Here is a 26,347-nt window from a genome sequence, read left to right as displayed (position 1 = left end):
AATCTTGAATCTCTGGTCCCTGTTTACTCTAACCTTAATCTAGACTAGTCACTTGCTGTGGTTTGAAGGATTTAAAATAACACAGTACAGTGAAGTGTCCTATTTAAAGAGCACATACAGTTCTGGGGGTTGTTAGGTACAAGTAATAGAGTTTTCTTTCCTAAAATACTGTAAAAATACTGTTTTGTTTGTTTGTTTGTTTGTTTGTTTGTTTGAAGGATCTTTGTGAGAATGACCATGTTCTTCTGTCTCTTAAACTTTATATCTGGATCACAAAGTAGCTGTAACTTGGAGGAAACTAGTGAATATCGTGCTCAGTTATGAGAAGACATTCACCAATGTAAAACAGGCTGGAAGAAGGTTTCTCTAAGAAAATAAAAGAACATAGAATCCTTTAATAAAAAGGAAGACATTTAGAATTTCATAAGGTATTGGCTATCCGGGCCTTAAAAAAAAAATGAACCGTTACACAATCATGAAACAACTAGGTGATGGCACCTATGGCAGTGTGTTGATGGGGAAGAGCAACGAGTCAGGAGAGCTTGTGGCTATCAAAAGGTATGTAATATCTAAACTTAGTAAAGGTATTTGGAAAAGCTTAAAGATTTTCACTTTTAAATTTATTGTTGTATGCCATCTTTGTAGAATAGGAAAAAATGTCCCTTTTTCAGGACACTAACTTTTTTTATTTTTTAATTAAGATGCTTAACAAGGTGATCATGGATCACCTTCACACTTCAGCTGACAGATCAATAGTGAGATACATCAAATTGCATAAATTACTGATTTATATTGGCTTATAAAATTTTATGCTGCTTTTATTTATTTCAGACATGCTTCCTTCTAAAAATATTGTTAGCTTAACACCAAAGGAAAAGCAAAATTGAATGTGCAGTTGATTAATTATGAAGTTTGTTCATTTATGTGGGTAGTAAGAATACCCATCTTGATGGGTAGATTCAAATACCTTCCAAACACCCCAAATCTTTGTAGGTACTGCATTAAGTTTCAAATATTGCTACAATGATAAATATCAAGTAACAATCTGGTCAGATAAATAAAAGCTGTCTCCTTGGAACTAGTAAAGTTGTGTTGTGTGTAACCATCAGTATTGTTGTACTTGCCTAAAAAGATTATTACAGAAAAACGAAAATTGTACTAAAGGAGTGGGGAAGTTCTCCTTGTATTCCTACAGAATTGCAAGCAGGATGTAAAGTCTAAGTTGAAATAACAGAAATTGCATGTTGCTGGATATTTTCTCCATTTATGGATTTATTGCAGAAAGAATTATAATATAATTGACTTTTTCTTAAGAATTTCTGATCATTTCAGGTTTCTCCATATACCGCTAGTAGTGTTACCTAAGTTAATACTAACATAAAGTCAAAAAATTGCAATTGAATATTTTTATTATTTTTAGGCAAAAGGAACAACATTTTGCAGAAAGTATTTTTCATTCTCATGATTTCAGGATTCCAAATTCTTTTGTGTGATTTTTAAGTTTGAGATTTAAGGGGGAACAGTTTTGGTTGAAGATGCATTTATTTTAAATTAAAATCATGGGTTTAAATGGCTTCACTCCAGGCACTAAAACTTTACAGAAATAAAGCAAATAACATGACATTCACAACCCCATCTCAAGATCTAAGCAACCCCGAATATCCATGTTTGTGTCTATGCAAGAGTTACAAACAGATGTATTGCACTGTTCTATATAATTAATAGTTTAGACACTATTGTATATATATATGAGTATTGCTTGAAAAAATGGAACCATTTTTATTCAGTGTTTAATGCCTTGGAACAGGTTTGTGGAAATGACTGATCAAGTCACATGGTTAATTATTATGTTAAGCAGTTAGGATACTTCGCAGATTTCAAAAATCTTTTTTTCTTGTTTTCTTAGCATGAATTTATGCACAAAAAGATGATATTTCTGCTTTCTAATGACCATTATTTATGTGCAGTGTCACTGTCACTTTCCTTGTTATTAAGGGCACAACTCAAATTATGCAACAGGATTTTTGTGTCCCTGGTGTTTTTAGAAACACCTTGTATCACCATGGTCTCTCTGGGTAACTACTCCTCTAAAAATATGTTTGCAGTGATTAGTCATCAAACACTGAAATTTCTAGCAAATTTAAGAGTTGAGCTTGTTTTTAAGTATGTTGATGATGGGTATTCTAGAGTGTTTTAATTTTAGCTCCAAATGCAGTTAATGCTATACTTGGAAAATAAGATGTCTAGACTTCTTTGTACTAAAACCCTTCTATACTGTTCACTGAAAATACTTTATCTTGGACTTTTATTTCAGAATGAAAAGAAAGTTCTATTCATGGGATGAATGTATGAATTTGAGAGAAGTCAAGGTAAAGTGGTGAGCATACCACATTTAAAAAAGAGTGCCTAGTTAGGTGTGCATGAAGGACAAGGGCATCTACAATTCCCAGCGTAAGGCCAAACTCCATGAATGGGGGTGACGGGCTCCACAAAACTATTGGCTGCTAACATTCCTAGAGCCACTTCTGTTTTATAGAATATCCCACTGTTCTCAACCAGTGGCCATATCTCTTAGCCAATGTCTTTGAGAGAAGATAAAGAAATTGATTTTTGTGTTTTACCAACCTGCTCCTTCATTTCACTAATAGGTTTCTAGGTGTGTATCCAGTCCTCATATCTTGTATTTGGGGTATTTGTAGAAAGCACTGGGAGTTCTGGCCAGCCAAATGGTACAATAACACTTGAAAACCTGGGTTTAATTTCCAAGTCATCCCATGTATCAGATATCTGATTTTCTGTATATACAAAACCCCCTAACAAATAAGTTGGGTATCCATAATTTAGGTTTAATTTACTGGAGGTTGCACGTAATTAGTATCTCCAAAAAGAAGACCCATAAGAGAGTGTGCTTGTTCATGAAAATTTCATAACACAAAATTGATGGGCTTTCTTATTCACTTCTCTGAGCAAGAGCTTTTACAGCTTCAGAACTGTCTTTCATTGTAGGGAATTAGGTTTTTGTGTTAATCTTCACCTTAGCTATGATGTAATCCCTTAGAAATAGAGGTTTTAAGCTACTGTTAATAACTTGGCTGCTTTTATTTTGAAATTAATTTAAAATGCTGCTTTGTTGTTCTTTGAAACAGAGATTACAAGATGAATACTGATGATCAAAAGGACATGTTTTTAAATTCTATGTTAGAAACTTTTACATGTTGAAAATTTAATGCGGGTAAGGAATCAAAGTCACTGTTATCTGAAGCCATATTTTGATATGTTACAGTCTCTGAAGAAGCTAAATCATGCCAATGTAATAAAATTGAAAGAAGTTATACGAGAAAATGACCACCTTTACTTTATATTTGAATACATGAAGGAAAATCTCTATCAGTTAATGAAGGACAGGTATGTCTCTTTCACAGAACAAGTAGTGTGCTATCATGCTTTATTTAGTGATTCTTATGCTATCTTAAATAACGCATTGGAATTTCTGGTTTTGGCTCTTCTTGCAGCCCCACTGATGTGAACAGGAGTTGCTGCACCTGCTCATCTGAGGGTACAATTCTGCATTGCTCTGCATTACAATATTACATATTGTAATGCTTTTGGAAATAACAGTTTGTTCAGTTGTTAACACAATAGTTTGCATGTCTTTGGTGTGTAGAGCCATGAGAGAAATTCCAAATATCTTTTTTTCTTTATTAGCCTTCACTTTAATGTAGGAGTATTGGATAAACACTGTTCTTTCTACTTTTGCTCATGGATTTGGCTTAAGGTGGGGATAGTCATCTGCACATATATGCATGTATGCTTAGAAGACAGACTTATATATGAACTAACTGTGTGATGTTGCAGTCTTGGATAAACAGTACCTAGCAAAGCTTGCAAGGTGGACTTTGGAGTAGGACCTGCCTTTTCAATAACATTTTTCATTGGTGAATTCTTTTGCCTTTATTGTGTGTTTCCTTCAGATATTGTTGTGTACCTTAATCTCCTAATGTGCAAAGCTCTTAGATTTGCATCCTGGGAGAGCTACTAGTGATAGTAGCACAACGTTACTCAATAGCTGAGCAGCATCACCCTGAACCAGGGTTCCCTGAAATGTAACACAGCTACCACAGTGCTGTGCAGTCTCTTCCTTGCTACATGACTGTGCATTCCATGTTCATCTGGTCAAGCACGTTACTGGCCAGCCAGCTTCTACACAAGGGTAGGATCATGAACCTTTCTGCAGAGAAGTCCATCTGCTGCACTCAGTGAGTGAAATTAGGGCCTAGCAGCAAGTGAGTTTTGAGATGAGAGCCAGTTGCATCTGTCTTACTTTGTGCGTAAGGCTTGACTGCTCTGTTTTCTTCTGTTCATGATGTGTTGTGGAAAATGAAGGAATATATATGTTCTGGAAATACATTATTTGTTCTAATTATGTGAAGCTGTTAATCTGTTTCTTCACAGAAACAAGTTGTTCCCTGAGTCAGTCATCAGAAACATGATGTATCAGATATTACAAGGGCTAGCTTTTATCCATAAACATGGTAGGTTTCGTATTAGCATTTAACTTTGTAGCACTTTTAAAGAAAATAAGATAATGCACAGTAATAACATGAATGAAAATATCTAGTAAAGGCTATTATTATCTCTAATAAAATTATTATCTGCTTCAAGTATCGTGCCTCTTTAAAGCATACCTAAAGTTGCACCTTGTTATTCTTAAATCAGATACTTCTCTTTCTTTTTGAAAGCACTGGATATTTTTCATGCACTGTTCAATACTTAGTTACCAGATGAATAAACAAACTAAAGAAACCCGTATGCTGTGCTATACTATGCGTTTCTGTTTCATCAAAAGATCTCTTTAAAGAGCATTGCTACTTCACTGGCAATTTCTGCTGTCATGAGATACTATAACTAATATGATACCCTACATCTAAAAAAAATTAAAGTATTTTGTTCATTAATAAATTCAAACAGTCTCCTTATAAAACACAACCTGAATTTAAATATTTTAAGAGATGGGTCTTTTCTAGCAATTGCAAACACAGTGTAAAGAAGGGATGCCGTGTGTTCACAACATCAACAAAAAGTTTCACAGCATTTACAAAACTTTTCTCATGTTTTATATCTCTCTGCAAACTGCATTTTAAAATATTGGTATTAAGCTCCTTTGCATTTAAAAAAGAAGTAATTTACTCTCTTGCTCAACTCTTATTTTGTACTTGTCCTTGTATATTGGTATCCCTAAAACTTTCCAAAGGCAATAAAATATTAGCTGAACATGAAATAAGAAACAATGTTCCCAGTGATCTCTGGCTCTCATTTACCCTAGAAAGGCCTTTTGATGAATTAAAATAAATAATTAGTTCTGTTCAGTATTATAAAATACTTGGAAATTGCCATTTTATGTCTTTCTGATCAAGATCATATACTTACCTCTGATTATTAGCATCGCCTTTTTGTTCCTCATTTCTACATGAAAAAATTTAAGAATTTAAGAAGAGACTGCCATTTTGAAGTTACAATATTAATACTTTGTTTCAACCATAAGTGTTTGGGAGTGAAGGGTATCATGAATTTGAACACGTACATTTCCCTAATAATTTCAGCCCATTTCTTACAGTGCTTGTCAGTATCTGCATGCAGCAATTGAATGCTTTAGTGTGGGCAAGTGAATTTCAATCAAGTTGATTCATGTTAACAAGTTATGTATACCAGTTTAACAGCAAAATTGATTTGCTTAGTAACTTAACTGCTGTCTAGGTATATAGGTGCTCAAGCCAGCAGTAAGCATTATGGAAACTTTATGTGCCTGCATTACTAATATTAGCATTCCTGAACAGAACTTTTGTATCTTTTATATGACTGTGTCTGCAAATTGTTGTCACAATGATAAATAAACTAGTTAAAAATCATTCAAGGAATTTTATAAATCAATTAAGTGTGTCAGGTGCTCAATTTTCCATTATGCAAAACTAACAAAGCAGTTGTAGTTTTTGCAAAAGATTTCATTCTGAAATTGATTTATTTTGTATTGCTGCAATAGCCAATTCATTTTCCTTAGTATGTTCATGACAGTTTGCATTCGTTAACTTAAGAACACTTGGTGTAATAATCACTGGAGGGAAAAATGTGTGTGCTTGTTTGGGGGAGGGTTGTTGTTATTAATTTAATTTAATTTTTGAATTAAAAATAAATAATTAAAGCTATATTATTCCAAAACATCCCGAAGTAAATTCTGGATTACTCTATTAGAGTTTGCTGTTTAAGAAGTGATAACACAATAATTTGCCATTCTTTTCTGTCTGGTCTTCTATAGGGTTTTTTCATAGAGATATGAAGCCTGAAAACCTTCTCTGTATTGGACCAGAACTTGTGAAAATAGCAGATTTTGGGCTGGCTAGAGAACTAAGATCTCAGCCACCTTATACAGATTATGTTTCTACCAGGTGGTAAGTATATTAAGAAATTAATAATAAAGTTATCTTGACTAATTACCTTTTTTCTTACCATTTTAATTTACCTATTAATTCTGTCCATCTGCACAGGTACCGAGCTCCTGAAGTTCTGCTAAGATCGTCTATTTATAGCTCACCTATTGACATGTGGGCAGTTGGCAGCATAATGGCTGAATTATACACACTAAGACCTCTTTTCCCAGGCACAAGCGAAGTGGATGAAATCTTCAAAATTTGCCAAGTCTTGGGGACTCCAAAAAAGGTAAGATTTCTAGAAAAATTCATACAATAGGATTGAAAACAAAGGTTAAATTATTAGAAAACATTGAATGTTATATGTTTCAGAACATACATATAAATTATTGTTTTAGTAAGTGTCCTGCAAACTTAGTTTTCTCAACTATATTTATTTTAAGCTTCCATTAAGGCATGTAATGCTAGTCTTTTGTTGTATGTTAGCATCCATTGTATATCACACTATTATGAGTTGCCTTGTTCTCCTCCATGAAAGCCAAATAAAATTAGTTATTTAAAGCTATGCATATTAGACAGAAAATCAGGTCTCCTAGGATTTCATATTGTCACAATTGAATTGCTTTCCTCTTTGAGGCTGGTACCCAGATTTTGGAGTTTATAAAGACAAATTATGCTTTTTCATTTTTAAAGCATAGAGGAAACATTTAATCTCAAACACAGAACTCATAAAATATGATTAGCTATAAAAAGTAATGGTGCAAAATATGTAGTATTTTAAAGAGGAAACAACTATTTTCTGGAAGGGCTAAATACCATTTCTAATTACAAGGAAGGTTTGGGTAGGGCATACAAAAACACATGCAATTATATTTACTTCAGTTAAGAAATTCTTCTAGCAAATGGATACATGAACATGTGACAAAATAATAAGTTTACCCTCAAAATTTGGAATAAACTGAAAAAAAACCCTGTATAATATAAACATTTTTTTTGAGGATAAGAGATGACAGATGTATATCAGTACTTTATGGACACAAACAGAACTTTGTGAAATAACTGACTGAACACAGAGTCTCCAGATCTGGAAAGCCTATAAGGGTATGAGAGAAAAACTTCCAATTTCACTGGTGTTCCACTGATGTAAAATAAAGCATATTTCTTGTCCAATAAAGGAGCTGTTATCAATAGACAAGTAAGGAACAAAACTTAAAACAGAAATAGATTAAGCTTAGCTAGGAACATGCAGAGCTTGAAGTGGTGGGAAAAGGTCCAAGAGAACATACTGAGAAGCAGGTGCAAACTCATGACAGCAGAGTAAAAGGTCAGAGGTGGAGAGTTATAGATGATATGTTGTGGAAGTGAAAACTGAGTCTGGAGGACTAAGTGGAAATTGCTATGATGTGTAAAATAGTGCTTGCTATGACAATTGTGCATCAGAAATGATGTGTCATATGAGCAGTATTTTAGGACTTGAGTTTTCAAACACAGATGTTAAGTTTCTTAAGCAGCTCACAAATCTAGAGTAGTAAGAAGAACATTTTGAGTTCTTAGGTTGATAGATAGTAGGCTGGGAGGGACTGAGTGTGTTAGGAGACAAGATTAGAACTCAGAATTTCTTATAAAATTAGAGATATAGCTTTAAAAAGAAATGTATTTAGTAGTGTGTAGAGTGCTGTACTCAGGCAGGAATCACCAGCCACATAAGTATCTGGTGATAACTATCCAGCTAACACATCTGTAGAAGAGGATGTAAGAGCTATAATTTATAGTACATTGTACTTCAACAGTATTTGGTTGCAACAAAGATCCCATACCAGTCTGTAGACAAAGGACTACTGTCCACTGACACAAAATAATTTTTTCTGTTTCACTTGTTCTATTATATCCAGTTATAAGTTTTGCCTTTCAAGAGAGTCTAGAGAAGAAGAAAAACTTACAAAGCCTAGACCCAGGAATTCAATTGTTTGAGTTTCTTTAGCCTATACAAAGGAAGACTGTAAGAAAGGAGAAGAAATACACATTGTAATGCATAAAAAAGCTGTTCTAGAGAGAAGAAGGAAATAGTTCTTGGTAGCCATGGATGGTAACACACTCAGTAACCATCTTGGATTGTTACAAGAGAAACCTACATTTTTATAATTTTGAGGAGAATTTTGCTGGAAACTAGAAGCTTTTTGACTCTAATGCCTGTCTGGAAGGGACAAGGGCATGGACTAGATGATCTCTTGAGTATGTTGAAGTTGCCTGTTTGAGCTCATTTCTGTGGTAGCTGGGATGTTCAGTACTGCTCCTGGTACGGCTGCACTCTCTCCTCCTTCAGACAGAATATGTCCAAGTGTGGTATCCACAATGACAGTTCCACCTTTAACTACAGGAGGGCTTGAGAAGGACTGCAATTGAAGACTGATGATGCGTTCACTGGTGTTGTAATAATTGTAATGGAAAATAGGAATGCCCATTTTTTTTCTATATAGGAAGGAGATATGCAAAACAAGCATGATTCAGGCTGCATAAAATTAAATTTGATCTAATACCTCAATGATACATAGTCTTTGTTCTTTTCTGGTACTCATTTTTCTTTCCTTTGAAACAGAGTGATTGGCCAGAAGGATACCACCTCGCTTCTGCCATGAATTTCCGTTTCCCACAATGTGTCCCTATAAGCCTAAAAACACTCATCCCAAATGCAAGCAATGAAGCAATACAGCTTATGAGTGATATGCTGAACTGGAATCCGAAGAAGAGACCTACAGCAAGTCAGGTCTGAACACATGAATGATTAAGCATAAGACTGAATGTTCTGGCATTGTTAAAAATTGTAGATACAGAAACCAATTGATTGCCATAATACTGATGGCCAGAGAAACATCTCATTTTTAACACATTGGTGGGATTGAGACTGCATAGTGACGAGAGAAAGTTCTAAACCTGGTTCAGCAGACATTGTGAACTCTTTATTTATTTCTGGAATGTTGTCTTCTGTATTAGCATATTATAAAACTTTCTCTGTACCAGACAGAGAAAAATCTGAGCTGCAAATTCTGTTTTCTGAATTGTTACTGTAAGTTACTTCTGCTGCCCTCTTTTTTCCTCCCCATCTGTACAAAGGGGGATATTGAAAATTAAGCTTTGCTTTTTGTGAAGCTGCAGATGGAATGCAGTATGGAAGAGCTAAGAATTATTTTTACATGAAGATGGGACGTAAACTGTACTAAGTGACAAAGAAAGAACTTTGTGAAGATCATACCAAGAGATCACAAAGGTCACAGCTTTTCTCAAGTTAATTTAAAAGAACATTTCAAGTACCAAAGATTGTTACATTCTACTGTTTGTTGTTGTGGTGTTGTTTTTTTTTTTTTTTTCTGTAGTATTCGTACCTAATGCAGTCCTATATAGAAGGTATAAAAGGGGAATACAATTGGGAATGCTGTGTGTCTAGTGGTGGATATGAAAAGGTCAGAGTAAAAGAACGAAATACACATCTGCATGAAGGCGAACACTGTAGTTTCCTGATAAACACCATGAAGGCACAGCAAACACAATGAATGTACTTCAAAGCAAAACAAAAACAGGGGAAGCTGGTGATAAGAAAATGAAGGAGAAACCTTTTTCATTAACATCCTCTAATTGGAAAAACCCATACATTAAAATTAAATGGCAGTCATCACAACTGTTTGGTTTTGTTTTTTTAATTTAAAACCAAACTGTTAATCAACTTGCCAAAACATAGTTAGCAATGGAAGCATATAATAAAGCACATGTTAAAGATAGTGGAGACAACCTGTTTTAAGATTGAAATTTGTTATTGCATGAATATAGGATGGTGTTGAATGTAAAATGCACCTCAAAACACAGATTCCACAAAACCTAGAAGTAAAGGAGAGAAAGAAAGGACATGACTGCTGTAACATGTACAAGGGGGTCAATCTTACTCAGTTATATGATGGGAGGAGTTTAAAGTACAGAACTGACAGTTATAAATACACACTGTTTACATATGATCTCATTATGCATCCATCTTGCATCTGTCCTGTAGAGCTTGCTCAAATGCTTCAGAAACCTGCTTAGATCTTTGACGAGGTTACCAAAGTCAACTTCTTGAAGTAAAATTAGCATGTTATATCTTCTTCTCCAGGCTTTGAAGTACCCTTACTTTCAAGTTGGCCAAGTTCTAGGACCTCCTCCACAGTATCTGGAGAAGCAGGCTCCTATTAAACCAGTTCAGCCAACAGAGGCAAAGCCATCTTTACCCAAACTGGAAGCTATATCCAAGCCAGAACCTCTGTCTTCACCTGATGTACCTGAAAAAACACCACCACAGCCCCTGTCAAAGGTTAACCACCAGCCTCTCCAGCAAATTCAGTTGCCTCAGAATACAGCTAACCAGCAAGTACCAAAACAGCAGCAGCCACAGGCACAACCATTTTTTCCCTCTATCAATAAAAATTCATCACCAGTAAGTTGTTTTCAATAAATGCTTAGGTGGTTTTATTAAAAGTTCTTACTATATTCAACCAGGCAAGCCCTTGAAAATTGTCATACTTTTTATTAGAGGAAATACAGATAGATAATTTGGGACTAATTAAGGCTATAACTGGCCACTTATTTTCCAGCAAATCAGAAGAACAGATTGCTTGTAACAACAACAACATATGTTCATTTATAGTAGACTTTATTGACGTGCTTATGCAGTAATGTAGTTACAACAGTTATCATTTATTGACCTGTGAGAAACAACTCACAAAAATATTGCTAGTATACAACAGAGAAGTGGAAATAGAGAACTTTGCGTGCATCAAGCAGGAACATACCTGAGATAGTTTATCCAATTCCTAAGCTTGTAAGAATTTAACGAGTAAGATTTTTAGTAACATAAATATTAAGATTTGGTTTGCAATCTTCATTTTGCTTTCTACTTATACTAACTGAACTACAATATGACGTATGTTAAAATAATAGGTATTCAGAAAATACTGGAAAGCATAGTCAGATGAAAGCACAGTTGCTAAGTCTAATAATTTCTTTGGAAGAGAATGTTAATTAAAGGCCTGACTAACTTCTTTTATTTGCTGTATTTACTTTGGGGCCACAGCAACTGGCACTCCTAAAAATTGAGCCTGATTGCCATGCATGTTCTGCACCACTGTGCTCTACTTCTTGACAGTTTATCTACTGCTGTTGAGAGCATGAGTTCAGCAAGATACCAGTACCAGAGACAGAGCACTGAACTGGGTCTGCAAATAGAACATTAACTTCACTACTTCAGGTAGATTTGAGCAGTTTAAGGATGACAGTCCAAAAAAGCTACACTCAAAATATTTGCTGGCATTATTGTTATATTTTGAGTTTAAAATCATTCTGAGACTGTGACTGAAACAGGCACAACACAATGTGAAAAATTCTCTCAAAGTTCTTAAGTGGTAGTCAGGAAGTGAACTAGCTACAAAATACAAAATTTTAGAATTGAATTCAAGTTGTTTTTTTTTTTTTCTTTTCCTATGTAAAATAGAATCAAGCAGTTAGTGGCTCTCAGAATGGTGCAGGAGGTCCTAAAAACTGCAGAAGACGATGGGGTCAGACTTTGGTAAAGGCTGTGGATAGCTGGGATGACTTAGATGACAATGAGTTTGGAATGTCATGTTCAAAGAAGCCTAGCATTGCACTGTTAAAAGAAAAGAAAAACAAGGAATGTCTTTTTAGGTAAGTCCTATAATTATAAAATCATGTTGTTTGTTGGGGTTGTTGTTGGTTTTTTTTCAGTAAACAGTGTCCAGTACATTTATAGACTGATTAAGACACCTAAATTTTAAGTCACCAAAATTTTGTAAGAATGGAAAGAGCTGTATGAGCAGCTTTGGGTGTATGTTGATACAGTGCCAGTAATATCCAAACTGAATCAAATTTGTTTTTAGGCACTCTATGGTTTAGGTGTTTGTTATTAAGAAACTGTGTGTTTTACTAAAGTCGGATATACTAACTTCATTTCCTTTGTTGGTTAAGTTTGGTACTAAGTTCTGCCGCAGTTATCCACATTTGCTTTTATTTCATAGTGCTGGATACACTTTTTGCTTTAAAGTCCCGAGTCAGACTCTCATGAGGTATGAGATTTTGCTATTCCTTTGTAGGAATTCTACTGACGAAACTAGGATAAGAAAAGAGCACTTCAAGCTAGGGTCTGTTTGTGGTATTCTGAGCTGGAGATGTTGGTCAGATGTTGTTTGAGCACATTCATTTTTCAGTGTGCCAGAACTAAAAGCTTCACGCTGCATCCAACCAGGAGGGGAAAATAAGGTTCTGATGAGAAATGATTCTGGAAGATCCAATACATCAGCAAAACAGTACTATCTAAGACAATCAAGATATCTACCTGGTAAGACTAAAAAATACATAAGGAAAGTACAAGCTGTGAGCAACCTACATGTAGTACATTTAAACTTTAGATTTCACACTGGATAATTCACAGGCTAAATGTACAAGTTTTGGTCTAAATGCCTTTCCCATAATGTCTCATCACAATCAATACAGAAGTTCCTGGCTACGTAAATGTGGAAGGAAGCTCAACACTGCTTTTACACCATAAAAGTTCACAGAGCCCCTTATGACCAGTAGCATGTAAAACCCTCAGAAATATGAATCCAGCATCTCTTGGATTCCTAGGAACATATCCTGATTGACCCATAAGCAAGTGTGCCTGAGGACTAAATAATCCATCCATATGTATAAATACATATATAGTGAATAGTTCTCAGTTTTGCAGCATCAGGAGGTTTGGGGTTGTTTTAACCTAAAGTTCTGATAAGCACAGTTACCCTTCTCGGTAGGAAGCGTTTAGGAAGAGTGTTCAGCTACTCGCACTGGTAGGAATTCAGACACTCCACTTCCCAAGGCAGTCATCCTCCTTAAAAATAGATAGATAGCTTAGTCTAAGTCTGGATGATTTTATCAGGAAAATAACATGAAATTATGTAATTGCTAGGAATAAGAATGGGAAGGAGGAGAAAGAAAAAGGAATGTTTCCTTCAGCTAGTATTCTGAATATATTCTATAATCAAATTATTTCCTTGGTATCTCATATAGTATCTTTATTACCATGATACTTTGCACAACTACAGTAAGTATATCATGACTTCTACTGTAATCCACATATGAGAATTTAGGTGACTTGCACAGAAATTCCTGATTGTCAGGCAAGGTTTGTGTCACAACGTATCACTGCTTTCTCAGGAATTCATTAGGCCAGTGATGACTTTTGAATATGAAATAAGTCCTTGAATGTTAAATAGGATGCCCAGAGACTCAACAGTTTCAGTCCAAAAGAAAAAAAAAAAAAAGAAAAAAATAGGGAGAGAGGGGAGCTTCCCTATCTAAAGGTAACATAAATGAAAAGTTCATCTATATTTCTTATCCTTTTTTAAACATGCTTCTAATATCTAACTGGTTTTAGTAGAGTTTTCAATGAGAAAGGCATATATGTAAAAAACAATTTCAGCACTTAAGAGAATAATAGCTTCAAGGAGCACATTTGTTATCCATATTACTTTAGTTCTGTTATCACTAGATCTGGGAGCTGTTTTCATGCTGGGTAATCCCATTAACTCTTGTAATACTCGTAACATGCTGAAGTAACAAAAACCTCTTTGTCCTACTTTTTAATTTATCTGTTGATGAGATAGTTTATTTTCAACCTTGAGAACCCTAGCTTTTGACAGGTATATTTAATTTGTATTATTTGTTTGTGAGTAAAAAATATCAATAATGAGATTATGATTTTATAGAAACCAAATAATTCCACTAAAAAGGCTTTTAAAAGTTCTATTGAAAGCATGAAGATAATGTTTCTTAAATTACTGTCTCTAGTTTTCATGGTTTGGCTGAAAAATATAACCTAGTCCATGGGCATTGTTCTTTTACATTAATGGTTTACACTATACCACAAATAATTCAGTACTGCTTACTGGTTTAGAAATGTCCATTTTTCAGTGGTTGCATTATGTTTGAAAATTGATATTTATAACATTTTTCACAATTTGTTCTCTAAGGTGTAAACCCTAAAAGTGTCTCTTTAGTGGCAGTCAATAAAGAAGGATCACATGGAACGTGGAACAACCAGTTGTTTTCTAAACCGCTCGCGCATACTGGAGGAGGAGTGACTTTCAACAGAAATACTACAGGTAAAAGTGAAATTAAAGTGTCACATTATGTCTCATTATACTTTATTTACTTAATTTACTTAAGACCATCTGTTGTTAGGCTTAGCTTCCAGGGTAACATTTTTTTTTCTTATTTTAATGATAGACTCTTAAAATAACTTTTTCATATGTAAACTGTGTATTTTGCTTTCAGAGCATAAAGTACAGGCCAGCCCATATTATATACTAAAGATCTGTCAAGATAAATTTTCTTCATTGTCCTCTTAGACCATTATTTTTACTGTGTTACTAATAATTTAAGCAAATAGTTTGACCTCATTACTGCCTGTTCAGTGTGCTGTGGAACACTATCGAACAGTGGTCTCATATGAAAACAAGGTGGTGGGTGGTGTGCTCATGTAATAACAGTACTGCCTAATATTCTAAAGATGCCTTTAACAATCTATTAGCCTTGTCCTAAATACTCTGCTGCATGAAAACTCCCCTTATTTTCAGCAAGGAACTAGAAATAAGGTCCCTTTTCGTACAACGTTTTGTGAAGAACACTATTATCAGCATTTTATAGAGTGAAGACTAAAAGTAGTTAAATGACTTATCTAAGATTTCACTGAGAAAGCATCAGACTCAAGGCCTAAAATCTTTTTTCTGACCACCAACCCCTATAGTTTAAGTACACAGTCCCATGACCCTGTTATGGGAGGTTACCATGTTAACAACTTTGCAGTCATTGTCTAGCTAGCATGAGTCATTCCCAAATACTTTAGTGTCAGTAAACCACCTTTGCCTTACATGCTTGGACAGAAAGAATTTTAGGTTTGCTTACATGCAGATGCTGCACCCCTTTTTAAGAGAACTTTAGTAGCCATTCTGCATTGTCAACAAACCTGATTTTTCACTCTGAATGTCAGGTGAGCTGTAAGTTGTTCATGTGAAATTATGTGAAAGATTTATGTGCAAGATTTTAGGAAGTGGAAAAATAACAGCACCTACTAGAATTTCGATGGGATAGAACAGACTTATTTAATGAATCATCATATGTACCTTTTTGTTTTCCAAAATACAGTATCTAGGTGCCTCAGAATTAATAATATATTCATAAAGTAATCTTGCAAGAGAATTAGGCAAAAAAAGGCAAAGAGCTGTTTCCAAAAGTATGCATCAGTATACATCTACCTACTGAATTGCACTGAAAATAAGATGAATGCTAATGGTAAAAATCCTGCTTTTGTCTTACTGGCTTGCTTGGGGTATGTACCAAATGTTTACAGAAAAAAAGCCCTAAAACTGATTATTTTGTATGTTTGAAAATACTTGGCATTATTTCCTTCAGTATCTTAAATTGAATGATGTTTTATATAGCAGGAAGGCAACAACATTTAAGACAGACATGAAACCAGGATAGCTGGAGCACTGATCACAGAAATACAACACATGTAGATTATGCATGTTTTCTTTTTTCGTATTGATGGAATTGAAAGTTGACACTGTGCTGTTTACTGTTCAAATAACTATGGTTAGTTTATTTAAGTGCCTTTTTTTCTTCCTCATCCACATCGTCACCCTAAGGTGAAATAAGAGCAAATAGTTACAAATGCTTTATGAAGAACTGTAAGGTTATGATCAGTCAACTTTGTAGATACACCTGAGTGCTTAAACTTGTGATTTATGTATTTGTGTGGCTGGAATGTGATTGCATTGTTGCTAAATCACATTTGTATTCCATTATTAGGCAGGGCCTTGTAAGGTAATTAGTTAGAGTAACATTTCCTGCTTGAGAAAACATAGGAATTAGACATTATGGTTATAAAAATGTCAGATATTTATTCGTTCTTGCTTTATTTACCCTCATTTCTTTCACATCACCTAGCTGGCTTCTGAGCATGCTTTTTCTAAACTTCTGTCTTTCCATCTTTTTTCTTCCTTTCATTTTCCTTGTCTACAGATGAGAACTTAATTATACCTATTGAAAAGCTATCATGCAAAGAAAGATTGAATGAAAAATTAGAGGATCCAAAAGGTAATTTGTAGCAATTATAGCCTGGTTCTTTGCACATTTCATATTTATGTTTTACATTTTCTTGTAAAAGTTGCACTTACAATGCAGATTCTGGATGATCATACACTTCAATTTCACTTGGAATCAATTTTGTCAAACCTTGCTCTCCTCATTGTGACTTCTTCTGGACTTTTGGCACTTACTGTGCTTTAAAAGACAGAAAATATTGTATTACCCTAATAATAATTTACAGCATGTTACTGCAGTGTTGCTGGATAATGATGAAGAAGTGATCCTAAAGCAGCAGCATATGCATCTCTCCTAAAGGGCTGCTCGTTCATAACAGGACTTGGGACTTGCAGCATTGACTGCATTGAGATTCTCCATCTGTTACACTGATTTTACCGCACTGTGACTGCACAGATTTTGGTGGAGTTACTGTAGTATAAGAGGTTGGAAACTCAGGTCTAAACACACAGTTCGCTGTGAATATTGTAAAGCTGCTGGAATGTTTCACCTCTGCCCCACTTTCTGTTCCCTCTGGCGTGTACTGCCTGTGTGATATGTCTCACGGCAACTCTTCATAGGGTTGTTTGAATTCTCTACGCAGCTCAAAGAATTCAGCGACTTTATCAAGAATCAGGTCTGTGTTGTTTGAGGTAGGGGATACAGCTTGGGCCATGGTTACACTTGCTGACATCATGGCCATGAGTGCTTGCCTGTACACCTGCTGCAAGACCTCCTGGATGCCTGATGGATGAATACTTCTATAGCAAGAACCACTTATTTTGGACAGTAGTGGCTAGAGGTAAGGAACTGTGTTCTGCAAAAGTTGTTTGTTTTTTTTTTTTATTATTTTATTTGTAGTTATTATTGTATAGTGAAATTCTTTTTCCTCCTTCCCTTATTCTCATCCAACAAAAGACCAGCTCTCCAGACCCCCGTTTCGCTCAGTCTGTTCCTCCTGGCTGCACTCTTCCATTTCCTGCAGAAGGGGTCCTAAAGGACATTGGACATTGAGAGGTAAGGAGAACCAAAAATGGCTTGGTGATTTTTGACAGATAGGCAGCTTTGCTGAGCTGTGGATAACACGTAGACAGAAGTAGTCTTTTTGAGGTTGTATTCATTGAGGCCTGTTATGTTCTTATTTTCAGACCTCAGAATTTTAAGGTATACTACTGAGCTGTTAGACCTATGAACCACTGCCAGTGAAATGAATAGGAACTGGGGCAATAAGAGAATGTGTGTATGTGCACAGGCAGGTGAACGAACCACTAAAACTGTGTTGCTTTTGTTTTTCAGGGAAATTCCTGAAAAGGAAGAACAAGTTAAAGACTACAAGAAAGTTAAATCTTATTAGAATACTTTATTAAAGATGTATCTTACACCAGGACTTTTGTGTCTTTCTTTGCTGGAGGCTGGCATGAAATGGACACGGGGAAGCCACATAGAGACCCAACTATTTGTGGGACTGATAGAAGTGACAGTTTGGGGAGACTGGCAAAACTGAGTTGACGGAATGTTTTTTGTTAATGCTCCCGGACAGCAAGGTGTGCAATGACCTGACATAGCTGAAATTAGCTGAGGATACTTTCGGGGGTTTGTAGATGACCAGTTTTGAAGCTTATAGATCCACTGCTCTGAGCTCTAAAAGTATCACAGAGGACTGGGAGTGCTTGTGGGAAGAGGAACATTTTGGGACTGCACTGAGGACAGAGATTTAGGAGACAGAAAAAAGGTTGATCGAGATATTGCATGTTTTACTGCAACTGTCATTGAAACCATACTGAATATTAATATTATAAAAATGTTCACACTTTATAAAGGTCAATTTAAAACTACTGTATATGGCCTTGTAGTTCACAAATGTACTACTACTGAATACAGAACCACACCACTAGAGAAAAGCATTTATCTCTGGACGCTGTGCCAGCACAGTCTTAACAGTCTCAAGTGATGACAGACATGGAGGAGGTAAGAAATTTTCTTGGTGCAGGGAGTCTAAAGTATTGTGACAGATCTCTCTACCATTTGGATGATAATTTCAGTGATAATTTTGTGTGTAAATGCACATTGTTTCTTAGCTTCCAAATGAGAATGGTTATGGCAGCCTTTCCAAGGTAGCACTGCTTTAAAGAAAGATCTAGATCAAAACTATGCACAATAAAATTATAACCAGGGTTAAAGAAAGAGGGTAATTTGGTCTGACTTTTGTAGCAGACCTTTAACACTGGAACTAGCAAGGTGAACTTCAAGTGGTACACCACTTCCCACAGAAGTTTGGTTCCATTATTTTAGATAGATGTCGGCCGAACACTTTGAGCACAAGAATACTGTTGAGTGCTAGTTTTCAAACACTGAAATGCTTTAACCATCTTCCAATAAAGCAAGTAGCTGTAAGTAAAGGTAAGATCATGTATTTCTCTAAAACTCAGTGTAAACCTTTCTGTGTGGTCCGTGTGGTCTAAGTTTAATGTAAGTACTAATGAAATGTCCATCCTGCTATGTTGTCTTTATTCCTGCTAAATTGCAGTTCAGATGTACTGGAAATGCAACTTAGGGAGCCTGTTAGTTGTGTAAAAGGTCCAACCAATATACAAAGCAAAGAATTAATATATACTTTTTAAAAACAGACAAGCAGAACAGAGTTTTTATAGAACACTCATACTTACTATTGTGGTTCTGCAAATGTATTTTGAAGTGACTATAATAAGCAGGCAAGGTTTTCTGAATGCAACTGAAAATACTAAAACTCTCTAATGTCAACAGGAAATCCTGGCTTTGCAAGTGGTGCTGCTTACAACCCATCAGGAGTATATATCCCCTCCTTTCATAAAAAAGAAGTTGGATCAGCTGGACAACGGATACAGCTAGCTCCTCTTGGTGCACCTGTCTCAGGTAAGACACATCCTTTTACCATATTTATCTGAGACAAAGAGAAATGTCCATTTCCCATGCTTCCTGAAAGATTTATTAGCCCTTTCTTCAAGGTTTTTGAATAAAATTTTGGGGCATAAATTGTTCTTAATGTAAGTCAATTTAATGTAGGTGTCTAGAGGCAGTCCTGATAACCTGAGAAACTATCGCTACTATTATTTGTTAGGTAAAAAAGAAAATAAAACTGCAAATAATTTGTAATTCTAGAAGGTTTGGACCACTTGCTAAACTACTGTTCATTAGTGGTGAAGGGCTAAGCAAAATTGTAAAAATATTTAACTTCACAACTCTGTAGTAAATTGTCATGTAGATTGGACACAAAAATAAATCTACGATTTATGTAGCTAGTAGGAATCGGTACAGTCACCAACTGTAAAGTATACAAAATTTCAAATTAAAAAAAAAAGCCTTATATTTGTGTGGATTGAGAGGAACTTTCATGACAGTGATTTTCATGTAGCTTGGGGCTGTCTTGGGTGGATCTTTAATGTCAGTTAATGCAATTGAATGATACTGATCCAGGCTTACAGTGGCCTCAACAATTTCAAAAAAGGCAAAGATCTTTATCAAATTACTTAGTAAATTCAGAAATAATGTTGCAGATCTGGCACATGACACTACTCTTGTACCCCTGAAATATCACAAGAGTGCTTTGTGAAATGAAACTTTCAATGTTGCTACATTACAGAAGGTAAAAGCCAAACAAGAGAATGCAAATTACCAGTTTTTAATAGTTATGATACAGTAATGGTGTAGCTGTACATTGCATTAACAAACACTTTAAAAGACTCTTCTATTCATCCATTAAAAACGTGAAATCTGTTCTGAATGTAACCGTTCCCGTCGTATGGATGACATTCTGAGCATCTTCTTTGTCTGTATGTTTGTGATTCAGAGAAGATGAACAGAAGTGCTCAGGACATAGGAGAAACTGTTTTGTGAGTGAAGACTTAGAGCTGTTGTCCAAATGCAAAAGCACACTTCAGAGAAAAGAGCAAGGCCCTAACTAATTGTGAATTGTTTAACTAAAGGGCCTATGGCAGACCAATCTAATATGGTCCTGCTTAATAATGTTGTCTTTTTGCTGACTTGCTCTTTTTAATTACTTGTTCCCCTTAGGAACTTCTAAGTGACTTCTGAGAAGGAGAGAGGGAGGGAGGGAAGAAAGCATATACAACATATACTTAGACGTATGCATATTCTGAGTCGATCAGAAACCCACCAGGGAAGGCTGGAGCTGCACTTAGTTGCGAGAGTCTTAATTTGTCACAGTGTGTAGATCAAGAAGTTCACAAGAAGACAAAATCTGCAACTATCTCTAGACTGCTGTGAATAGTGAGAATGAAAAGGAATTACTTGCAGTGATCCAAAGGGAAATAAATGCACTGTTAATCTGTAATTAGAAATGGAAAATGTGTAGTAAAACTCAGACAGGCTGGCAGATGGGAGGTCAATTAAGAGACTCTTCCATGTCCTGGAGAAGAGCAAGAATCCTATTGCTAAACCCCTCATATTTAGCCTAAATTCTGTAGACTTGCATGGGAAGAGAGATAAGGTTGAAGGCAAATGGCAGGTTTTTTCTCTCTCATCTGACAATATTTAAACATTAACATTTTTTGTGACCCTTTGCTTTGTATTATCCAAACATTTGAAATAAGTTATGCTCTCAATTGTTTTTGCTCTCTTCATTTGTTCCGTTAAGTATTTTAATGCCATAATTTAAATAACTTAATGTAGTATAAAAGATCATTTTCTCTGAGGAAAATGCAATGGCAAGACCTGAGAAAAGTGACCTTCATTGCCAAGAGAGATTAGGCTGGAATTGTACTTACTGATGAAAGATAAGGAATGCCAGCCTACAATAAAAAGGAACAGTATTAGTTTTCAAAGAGGCGGAGACCTGACCCCCAATTTCAGTTCCTTGAGATTCCTTCTTTTTAAATGTCTTGATCTTCACCTGTTCCTGAGTGGGTTCAACTCACTGTTGAAAAATGCCACCAAAAGTAGGTCATTTTCCATAAGAAACAGAATGATACATAGGCATGAAATTAAAAAATCCATAACATGTTAATAATAAAAAAACCCAACCAAACAATCAGTAATACCTGATAAAAGAAGACTAAAGTTAAGAAAGTAGGAATGGAAGGGACAGGACATACTTTAGGAAACAATGGTAAGGTATTAGCAGGTATATATATTTCTTATATATACAAATCCTAATAGGATTTTTTCTTATATACAAGAGAGGTCCCAAATGATTGACCTTAAAGGCCTGAGAGAATAGCAGAATTAGTGATGAACATGGAACTTAAATAACATGAAGCTTGAGGAAGCTGTGAGTGTCTGAAATGCAGAAAGGAGAAGTCTGAGAAAAAAAGGCTGGGAATATAGTAGCTCACTACTACCAGGTGGATGCCAATATAAGGGGCTTGCAACAAATCCTATGAAATTGATAGAGAAACGTGAAACGGAGATGAAAATGACTCATGACCAGGTAAGGTACACCAGGAGTTCTCAGCCAAGCAGGAGGGCACTAAAAGACATAAAGTCTTTAAAGGAACAAGAGCGTCTCCAGAAGCTGTTCATGCATCTAGGCTTTCTGAGTTTTTAGTTAAGTTTAGTGATGTTATAATTATATGCTTTTTCAAATATTTGAGATAGAGGAAAGAACGTTTCCATGCTGTAGCCATTTTGTAATAGAAGATGCACAGTTTTAGACATACACACTGAATTTCAGTCTCCATGTCTCCTCAGGGGATTGCAGCAAAGCAAGTATCCAGTGGATGAGAATTACTAATAAGATACATGAACTATGGGAAACATTCACCTTATCGGAAAACAAACATAGAGAGCATATCAGAGACCAAAGCATCCTGCTGCATTAGCATCCTTGAGTACCCCAAGTAATCTTTAAGCTCTCATTCTTGTATTTGTAAAAGAGTGAAATACCTCTTGAGTCATAACTAATTCTCAGTTCTTGTTCCTTTCAGATTATTCCTGGAAAACCAAAGCTGTTCATGCTCAGTTACCAGGTCCTACTTTCAATCCAGCAGCAAAAAACATGACTATTTTAAATCGCCCACCGACTATTCAGTCAGTACATGGAAGAACAGACTGGGTGGCCAAATATGGAGGAAATAGATAGAAAATGCCATCCTATATAGATACTATGTGAGCTGTGTTCAGTTCTCCTGCACTGGAAAACTATTTGCTCAAACTTCTCCTAAGACTATGCAATAGTAAAGAAGAAAAAAAGACCTTGTGTTCTGTTACCTGTGGAAGAATAATACAATACCATGTAAAATATTTGCTATAAAGTAGGATTTGTTTAAGTATTGTATAAAGCATATTGCCAAAACTGCTGAGAAGTAGATTTTACTCGACATACTTTTCTAGATGGATCTCCTACCATCACACTCCTAAAACAAGTTATGGATGTTTGCCCAATTCAACGTCCACTATTGGCTTATGTTTGCTTTCATGTACACAAGCAGCTAGAAGCAGGGCTAAAGCAGAGCAGCACCAACCTTTCGGGTATTAGGCCGCTTCCTCACCAAAAAGATGAGAGTGAAAGCACAGATGGGGCTTCGTGAAGACCACCACACTCTCATACAAGAATTCAGAACTCACTTGTACTTACGAGTTACTTAGGGTCTGCAATGTCCAAATATTCATAATAGCAATGAAAACTTAGCTCCTTGTAGCGGGACACAAGCAATCCACTGATAAATACTACACAAGTCTAAAAACTTGGCTCATGTAAGGCTATAGAATGATGTAGCAATATTGGAAAATAGCTAAACAAGTATTAAGTGGTAGACTTGCCTCACCAAGCTGTAGTGAAGCCTAAAAATTAGCTGCTACTGTTATAATTAACTTATGACCATTTTTGCTTGAAGATCTGTGGAGATTTATATCTGCCCTGTCAAGGGAGTGTCACAGTGACATTTTAAGGAGCCTGAATCACTGCAGTCTATCAGTCATTTTAAGGGTGAATTAGCCAAAAAGGCCTAAATTATCAGTAAACTCATCTTTCTACATGTCGTTATTGAGTGATCAAACTAAAGTACAGCATTTGAATAAGCTGCATGAGGAACAATATTGGGCTGTTCTTCTGCTTTCTGGTTTAGACCTTAAAGGCCAACTTAGGTACCTGAAAACAGACACAAACTTTAATAATGCAATACCTCACTGTTTATATGCTCATTAAGTACTTTGTCTGGTTTCTATGCTAAGTTTTATAGTAATATCCCACAAAAGACCTCACACTGTACAATAAATTGTTTTTAGGATGTTGAACTAGGCTACTTCTTTTAACAGCCGCATTTAGAATAGATGCTTTAGATTTCGTAGTTACATTAAACCTGCCATTTTAAGTACAAAATGAGTATGTTATTTAAAGATGTAAAGCTGTTAATGATTAAGCATTGTAAAAAATAAATGTATTTGTATGGCTTTTATAACTGCATATAAAAATTTAAATGCCTGTTGTTGACCCAGTGTGCCGTAATATATGGGTTACGTTAATTTACATCAATTTAATCTAAACCATTTGTATAAAAAAGTCAAGTATGTTGTTACAAAAACTGCACCTTACGAAAATTTGGCTTCAGTACTGGAAGAGCTACATTAAGGATAGGGATATCTGGTTGGTAATGCACCAGTGACTAATTCAATTGCCATTGGTCTAGGCTTAAGTATGTAATTTCCTTAGTACTAACAGATGTCCCTATGCTATTTAATTTATCTGTAGAATATATGTGTAACTTACTATGGCAATGAAGGACAACCTCAGACTTCCTGTAACAGGCATAAATGCACTAATTTTATAATTAAAAAAAAAAAAAAAATCACTCATCTCTAGTACAAGATGCCAGTGATTTAGTTAAATCACAGTCTGGTCAAGGAATTAACTAATAATGTGTCCATAAGGCACCTAGAGCAGAAAAACAAATAGGTACTATTTTTGGCACTAAATATGGCAAGAAGAAACCATATGCTAATGAACATTGGAATGGCTTTGACATAACCATAATAGCCTTTACCTGTCCATAATCAAAGCATGGTGTTAAATTCTTCTTGCAAAGAGCAAGAAAAAACAGTAATAAGAGGCTAATAGGCTTTGTACAGTCATTTTAACTCAGAGCCATTAACATACACTGACCTGTTAGTGCAGAAATGCCATGTAATGCTTAAGAAATGTAGTATATGCTGATGAAGTTCCAAGGGGCTAAAAACTATGTGAGACTCAAGCTTTTCTCTCCTCCATTTGTCTACTACTGTTTCTCCTGAACATGAAAAGTGGTAACAGGAGTTCTACCAGCAATTCTCAATTCAAGCTACAGGCTTCCCAAAGCTCATGGAACAGCAGCAAGCCTTAACATTTTGGTCTAAGAGCTTAAAAGTGCATCAGTCCAATTTCCTGTTTTCTGTTGTCATTATTCTATTAAAGGACAGTTGCAGCCCAGATTCGCAAGTTACCTGATATGAGACCATTATACGATTAGGAAACTGCTGGATCGTGGCTGGTCTTATTTTATTGCAGGAGATGCGTGTATGTTTGCACATTACCTCCACAGAAGATAACTGCTTCACAAGCAATATGAAGAGGCAATATAATAACTTGTACAGCAGTTTAAAGAGAAGTGTCTTAAATGCTAGTGTCTGTCTTATTCACCTTTTCAAGACAGAGCAGAGACATCCAAATACCTGCCTACCAATGCTGGGGCCAGGGCCTGGGATTAGACACTTAAAAGGAGGATTTATAAACACATCACCTCCTATCCCACACACGCTGTGTTTCTGTGTAGGGAGGTAAGAGGAAAAAGTAAATACGGCTGCTGCCACCAGACTCCCTCTGCACCTTCTGCTGAGGCAGTGCAAGGGCACCATCCTGCCTGTTCTGATGTGACCAGGAAGGAGGGAAGGAAAACCACAAGAACTCTGAGCGACGCCAGTCTCGCCAATCTAACAGATCAACCCCACTGATCCATCTCGCCCAGTACCAGCCACCAAAGAAGAAAGGTTGAGGAAATAGAAGCTCAGGATCTGTGCAGAAAGGGACATCGGTTAAAGGAGCCCAGAAAAGGGATACATTACCATCCATGTGTAGCTCACAGGATTACTTCTGTGTGGCAGGTTTATATTTAGACTGATTTCAGGCATCAAGGGAATCAACTGAGGACAGAGACTGATCAACTGAGCCCTTCAGTCTTTCAGCTTTCATGGAGCATTTTTCAAATTAGAAATAGATGATTCCTCTCAAAAAATATTAATCTAACTCTTGTCTGAAAATATGGTGTGTATGCTTTTGTTCTCTATGCTTCCTCCCAGTTCATGGGATTTTTATATTTACAATTCACAAGATTTGGGAATGGAATAGAGATAATTTATACAATCTACGTTGACAACTATATTCAGACACCTGCCAGAAAGGCACTAAACTGTATCAACCCAGATGAACAACCAAAGAAAAAAGAATAGTTGTGTAAAACACAAGTGTTTGTAATAATAATCTGTAGGTTTATTTATAATAACATTTTAATTCTTGTGAAATGCAAGAGCTATGCCTACAATTCAGCATTATCTAATAAAGCATATTTTTGATTTATGAATAATAATCTGTAAAAGTGAAATTAATGACATTTGGCTGGGCACTTTTGCTTACAAGTAACTGCAAGTAACAGGTTTGCATTCATTGTATTACAGCAGAACCTTGATAGCTTGCTCTGTGATTGTGTTTCTTGAAACCAGGTTCTAATGCACAGTACTGGGAGAACAAAGTCCCTGACTAACAAACATGATAGATAAACTGACAGGGAAGCAGAAGGGGAGAGGTA

The 26,347-nt window shown here is 35.8% G+C and overlaps 1 protein-coding gene across 1 annotated transcript; it reads left to right on the top strand.

Annotated features, from left to right (window-relative positions):
• Window positions 1–457: 457 nt before the first annotated feature.
• Window positions 458–22,653, top strand: MAK (male germ cell associated kinase; the record flags this gene model as incomplete). The annotated part of the gene is made up of 14 exons (XM_080340389.1): window positions 458–558; window positions 2,315–2,369; window positions 3,284–3,405; window positions 4,453–4,532; window positions 6,311–6,443; window positions 6,540–6,711; window positions 9,019–9,186; window positions 10,561–10,881; window positions 11,935–12,125; window positions 12,665–12,795; window positions 14,465–14,596; window positions 16,518–16,592; window positions 19,341–19,469; window positions 22,499–22,653. The coding sequence occupies 14 exons, from the start codon at window positions 458–460 to the stop codon at window positions 22,651–22,653; spliced, it is 1,965 nt and encodes a 654-aa protein (XP_080196515.1).
• Between the last annotated feature and the right edge of the window lie 3,694 nt (window positions 22,654–26,347).

Source organism: Nesoenas mayeri (genome assembly GCF_963082525.1).
Source record: "Nesoenas mayeri genome assembly, chromosome: 2".
NCBI classification, from domain to species: Eukaryota; Metazoa; Chordata; class Aves; order Columbiformes; family Columbidae; genus Nesoenas; species Nesoenas mayeri.
This window is presented reverse-complemented; position numbering and strand designations above follow the sequence as displayed.